Source organism: Pteronotus mesoamericanus, unplaced genomic scaffold, assembly GCF_021234165.1.
Source record: "Pteronotus mesoamericanus isolate MK-2021 breed Mesoamerican mustached bat unplaced genomic scaffold, CSHL_Meso_final scaffold_705, whole genome shotgun sequence".
Lineage (NCBI taxonomy): Eukaryota > Metazoa > Chordata > Mammalia > Chiroptera > Mormoopidae > Pteronotus > Pteronotus mesoamericanus.
In genome coordinates this window covers 17,386,695-17,393,055 of record NW_026555326.1, presented here as the reverse complement: position 1 = coordinate 17,393,055, position 6,361 = coordinate 17,386,695, and the positions used below count along the sequence as shown (strand labels likewise).

The following is a 6,361-nucleotide window of genomic DNA, read 5'->3' as shown; positions in this document are numbered from 1 at the left end:
TTCTACTAATTTATTTAAATCAAGATCAAATTAAGATAGGTACATTGTTACTGGTTAAGATATGTTAAATGTATTTTAATTTGTAGATTCTCTGTTTGTTTTTGGTCTTCTTGGAATTTTTTATTGAAGGGACCATGCTATTTGTCATCTAGAGTTTTCCACAGTCTGGATTTTGCTGACTGTGTCTTCAGGGTGTCATTCAACAGCAAGTGGACATAGGTATGGTGTTGTCTCTATTTGTTCATAGCGTGATGCTTCTTCAGATGACTGCTGTTGGGCAACTGGATTTGCTCTGTCCTCACACGCAGAAAGCCTAGTGGTTATGTCTTCTTGGATTGGCCCTTAGCCAATTAGTAACAGGCATGGGAGTACCAAGCCTAGCTTAGTACAGCTCTGAGGCTTCTTTACCACTCTGGAGTTTTCTTGCAGGACGAGGTTGAAGCTGTCCTCCATACTTCTTTGCCAAAACCACATACCCTCATGGCTTCTCTTTCATCGCAGTGCCTCCTGGTAACACTGCCTTAATCAATCATTTCCAAACAAAGCCTCATCTCAGGGAGTACTTCTGGGGAACCTAAACAATGAAAATTGGTACCAGCTGTGGTTCTAAGACACTGGTTCCTGTGTTAGGGTTTTAGAGTTGGTTTACTCACTGGCTGGAAGAAAACAAGAACCTCTTTACTGGTGGTAAGTGGAGTGTAGATAGCCTTTGGCATGTTGTAGCACTATCATTATTATCTTTTATGGTGAACTTGAGCAAGATAGAGTGGAAGGTGCTGCACTGGACAGTGAAATATCTTTGATATTTGAAATATATGTACAAATGGTAACCATAAGGACAGTGGGATTGGTTGATTGTTGCTGAATGCTACTGATGCTTTAAAGAAGAAAAATGGAATACCCTCTTTTAAGACATGATGCGAACATTGGAAAGCCTCCATGTAGAGTTTAAAGAGCCCCTTATCTCCTGCAGACAGGAGATAGTGGTAAACAATGGGTATAGGACCTAAAAGTAAGTTCATAAAAGCTAAATTTGCAGCATCCATATGTTCCTTGTACCAAGCACAGGACTATGGTGGAGACCAAATGGACTTGGGATTGAAATATTAATGGATGTGCTTGATAACACTGAACCCTAGAATCCTCTGAATTTTCTTAGCCTGCAAAAGTGTGCCACTCTCGTTGGATAGAAGATACCAGCTCACACATTCCCACTGGTTTAAGATTATGAAGAAGCCTCACCTGAAGTGGATGCCCGGTAGGACAATATTTGTCTAACTGACGATCTGTCCACACCTGCTCTGCTGGTTCGGCTAAGGGAGGAAAGAATACAGTGAAGGATCTGCAGGTAATATGGACAGGCACATGGTAAAGAGAGCTTACCAGGGGGAGGATCTTGAGGATGTTATACCCATAAGGAGTGGAACATTAAACTGATTAGGGGAATGATATGGGGGCATATTGTCAGTCCTAATATGATGCTGAGTTGCCTTTTGGAACTTGGAAGAAGTTATGGCCCACATTAAATGAGGTGGAGATGCCAGAACCACCTTAGCAGAATATTAAGAAAAGGATAGAGTTTGAGAGGTAGGTTAGCAAGAATGAATCTATTATGTAACCATTAATCCCATCAACTGACTCTGTTCTTCAGAAAGCCGAGACGACACTCCTGACATTAAAATTATAAAGAGTGTATTGGTGAAGGGGCCTCAGCATCGTTGAGAAGCCAAATACATAGTGGCTGTCCCTTGTAGCCTGGGCTGAGGTAGGACATGTTTATTGACCTGGGCTCCATAGTGCCAAAGAGGGTGATAAGATTCAGGTATAGCAGAGAGTAGGTAACATGAGTTATCTTTCAGAGGCAAGATATTGCATTGGCCAAAAAGTTCATTTGGTTTTTTCCATAAGATGCCTCTAGCAGCACTTAGTTGTCTTTAACGTCATTTGAAACAATTGTGTTAGATTGTATTGTGACAGCTGTCATATCAGCATGCATTTAAAAAAACTTGTCAAAGTTGGTGAATTTCTGTGTAGCCATTTTAATACTGAAGATGGAAGAAAATAAGCAACACTTTTGGCATATTATGCTTTATTATTTCAAGAAAGGTAAACATGCAACTGAAATGCAAAAAAAAAAGGTTTATACAGTGTATGGAAAAGGTGTTGTGACTGATCAAATGTGTCAAAAGTGATTTGCAAAGTTTTGCGCTAGAGACTTCTCACTGGGTGTTGCTCCACAGTCTGGTAGACCAGGTGAAGTTGATAGCGATCAAATCAAAACATTAATTGAGAACAGTCAATGTTATATGACATGGGAGATAGCCAACATACTAAAAATATTCAAATCAATAAAGTTATTGGTGAAAATGAAAAACGTGTCTTTTATTTTATGAAAAAACTAAGTGAACTTTTTGGTCAACCCAATAGATCAACATTTGCAAATTAATCAGTGTAATCCAGCATGTCAACTAGCTAAAGAAAAAAAAATCTTATGTTCCTTTTAATTGATACAGAAAAAGCATTTGACAAAATCCAACACCCATTCATTATAAAAATGCACAACAAACTAGGAACAGAGAAGAACGTTCTCATCTGGGTTAAAAATAGCTACAAAGAAACTTACAGCTAAGATTCTATTTAATGACGAGAAACTGGAAACCTTCCCTCTAAGATAAAAAACAGGGCAACCATGTGCCCTCTCAGCCTTCCTACTCAACATCTTAATGGAAACCTGAATAAAAAGGAAATAAATACTTCACCCTCAAAGATGGGCAGCTTACCTCCCCACTTGTTAATTGTGGACTTTTTATAGTGACTTTGCTCCAAAGAACACAGAGTGGTAAGGTGGCATGTTGCAGAGAGGATGAAGAGAGTAACTTTACAATGGAGAAACCTGACTACCTCAGCCAGGTGATCAAGGTGATAGATCATGTCAGTAGTATGTACAAAGCATGTATATAATGTTTTGAAATGATACTTTACCTCTGTATTCTTCCTCCCAAAAACACATAACTCCAGTCAAATCATGAGAAAAATATCAGACAAACCAAACTGAGAAATAGTCTAAAAAATACTGACCAGGACTCCTCAGAACTATCAAGGTCATCAAAAACAAGAAAAGTCTGAGAAACTGTCAGAGTCAAGAGGAGCCTAGGGAGACATGGCAACTAAATGTAGTGTGATGTGTGGGATCCTGGAACAGAAAGAAGCATTAGGTAAAAACTAATCAAGAAACTTGGAATAAACCATGTACTTTAATAATAAGGTGCCAGTATTGTTTTGTTAATTGATACAATAAATGTACCATACTAATGTAAGATGTTAATAATAAGGGAAACTGGGTATGAAGTGTATGGGAACTTGCTGTACTATTCTTGACTTCCATAAATCCAAAACTGTTCTAAAATATAAGGTCTATTAAAAAATCATAACCTAATACTTCAAAATAATTTTTCACATATTCTGGGTGTTTCTAATTACTTCTCCCTCTCCCTCAATCTCTGCTGCCCCAATTCTACTCAGACTTCCTGTTAACTCTTGTCCTGTTAGGAGAATTTGAGTCTGCATTCTCATCCTCTAAGTAATGAGAGGCATGGACAAGTGTTAACCCAAGGAGGAACGTGGTTAGATCAGAATTTTAAGCAGAACACCCTGTCCTCTATGTGATGGATGGATTATGGGGTGGATTGTTAGGGGGTAAAGAAAACCGATCTGAAGGCTATTGTAATAGTTTTAGTAAGAAATGATCTCAGTCTGAGCTTGGGAAGTGTATTACAAATAGCAAAGACTTGATCATTGGTGGGGGGTAGGGAGGAAGAGAAGAAGAGTGAGGAATGATGAAGGCGTCAATAGTTTAGGTGAATGCACAGATGGTAGTATCATTCCCCAAGAGAGAGAATACCTAAGGAGGAAAGATAGTGAGTGTTGCTGGAGTTGGGAGGGGGGAGGAGTAGATGCTAATGCCATTCAGAACTATTTAGTTTGGTGCCTAGGGAAGTCTCAATAAAGATGTCCCTGATGTATCATCATGCCATCTCGGACAGCTTTGGGTAACTTGAGACAAGCTGCCTGCCTGAGGTGATGTAACTAAACAGTTAAAGGCTTGGTGATCCCCAGGAAAGAGAGAGTGCCACGTCCTGAAGTGATTGGTGGCAGTAAAGGCTATGGAAATGACAGGGAGGGTAATGGTTATGATGACCTTGGATTTGTATTTTTCCAGGCGATTCAGCATTTTGGCTTCCCTGGTTCCAGTTGGCCCAACCTTTCTCTCCTTCCATGACACTGTCACACTCTCCATCAGAAACCAGTCCCAAGAGTCTCTTCTCTCCCCGCCTTGCTCAGTTTTGCTTCTAATGCTTTTCTGAAATCTTCCTTAACCAAGTAGGCTGTCCACAAGATTCTTGGAAAATATGAGACCACTCTACAGAAAGAAAACCCAGGATGGGACCAGAACCCAGAGGGAGCTCCCACTCCCTGCCTGTCCCCTTGGCCATGGGCTGAGAATGGGTTCTGTGTGTGTAAGGCAGTGCTGGGCTGAGATGGCTAGATCCCCTCCCCTGCAACCACAGTAACTTATCCCCACTTCATCACTGCAAGTGTGCTTTCAGGTGCATGATGAAGTTGTTTTTGTTTTGGTCTGGTTTCATTTTTAGAAGCTATTGAAAGTATTGGGTAGTTTGGGAGCAGACTTAAAGTGAGGTCAAGATGTCTGTCCTTCTTTAGGAGTTGGCCAAGAAAGTCCATTGTAACTATTGACCCACACATGGGTTTTTCATATGGTAAGAGACAGAGGAACAGAAGCCAAAGAGAATACAGGATCTCAGGACTTCTAAGATTTATTCTGTATCATTGTATACATTCACAGATTGAGCTATAATACTGGGGATGAAGTCAGAGTTACTGTAGTAACTGTCCTCAGGCAGAGGCTCTGGCCACCTGAGGTTGGGATTGGGTGGAATTGGAGTCATCAGGAGTAGGTGCTTGGCAATACCACCCCCCACCCCCACCACCACACTGCACAAAGACATGCAGAAAAACAGGGTCAGACAGGTTTACAGATAAGGTGGGCCATCCAGACTGGGGGACCTGAGATAAGTGAGTCCACTGGCTCAGCTCTCTCTTCACTTTTGTGGGATAGCCTGAGGGCCTCTGGGACATTGGGAGTGGTTACTTATGTCTGAGGGGCCACTATGCCTCCTGTTTCTTCCTCTGTTCCTCTGCGGAGGACAAGACTTCCTGCAGTGCCTGGGCTGGGTGGATCTCTTGGACCTGGCCAGGAGCTGGCACAAATGCGGGTTGCTCCAGCTGTCCCTTCTGTTGCTCTGTTGCCTCTAGCTGCTTCTGTCCCAGGTGCTCCAGCAGCTGCTCTTCTTTCTTTTCTAGTTGCTCATCCCTCTTTGCCAGCTCTTGCTCCACTTGCTGGTCCAGGGGCTTCTCCTCCTGTAGCAGCTGTTCCCTTTGTGCTTTATCTTTCTCCAGCTGCTGTTCCAAGTTTTCTGCTTCTTGGTGCTCATGCTGTTCCTGTTGCTGCTGCTGCGCTTCCTGCTCATGTTGCTCCAGCTGTTTCAGATGCTGTTCTGGGTGTAGTTCCTGCTCCTGTGAGTCTTGTTGCTGCTTTTGTCCCAGATGCTTTTCCTGCTGCTGCAGTTCCTGCTTCTGTGACTCTTGTTGCTTCTGTTCCAAATCCTGTTCCTGCTGCTGCAGTTCCTGTTTTTGTTCCAGATGCTGTTCCAGATGCTGTTCCTGCTGCTGCAGCTTCTGGGGCTGTGGCTCACAGTCTTGCTCAGGCACCCCCTTCACAGGAATTGTGTGCGCTTCCCCATGTTCCAAGGGGACCTCCACTGGCAGCTCAGAGGACACCTTCTGGCATGGGACAGGCAGTGAAATCGGCTGCTTCACTTGCTCCTGCTGGGTATCAGTGGGAGGAGACACAGGCTTGAGGGGCTCCTGACTGAGAGCAGGGGGAAGAGTTACGGGCAGAATGTGTTGCTGGGACATCTCGGAAGCTGCTTTAGGTCAACCTGAAAAACAGGAGAGGTTAGAGGAGTGCCTGAAGAGAGAAACTAGATGAATCCCCCAGAGATCAGTGCTCAGTTTCTCAGCACCCTCTCTCTTCTGGGGCTGGTCACTCTCCCACCACGTCCAGTTGTCATTCCCCAGAAGCAGCGGAGAGTGAGGGTAGTAATGGGGAGAGGTGGGGAGAGGCCCTCCTGGGAGCCTTCTTCTTCCCTGCAAACGGTCTGTCTCCAGAGCTGCTCTGCAAGCATGGGCTGGGTGCCGCTGTGCCTCCTGCTTGTGACTCATCCTTGTATCTCCTTAATTCTGACCTCAGTTGACCAAGGAGGAGAGAAGAGTTCTGAGA

At 43.5% G+C, this 6,361-nt stretch overlaps 1 protein-coding gene across 1 annotated transcript; it reads right to left on the bottom strand.

Annotated features, from left to right (window-relative positions):
• Positions 1 to 5,187: 5,187 nt before the first annotated feature.
• Positions 5,188 to 5,997, bottom strand: LOC129062275 (involucrin-like). The gene has a single exon (XM_054563120.1). The coding sequence runs from the start codon at positions 5,995 to 5,997 to the stop codon at positions 5,188 to 5,190; it is 810 nt and encodes a 269-aa protein (XP_054419095.1).
• Between the last annotated feature and the right edge of the window lie 364 nt (positions 5,998 to 6,361).

Coding starts and splice junctions, on each gene's coding strand:
- LOC129062275 (XM_054563120.1), bottom strand. CDS start 5,997: ATGTCCCAGCAACACATTCTGCCCGTAACTCTTCCCCCTGCTCTCAGT.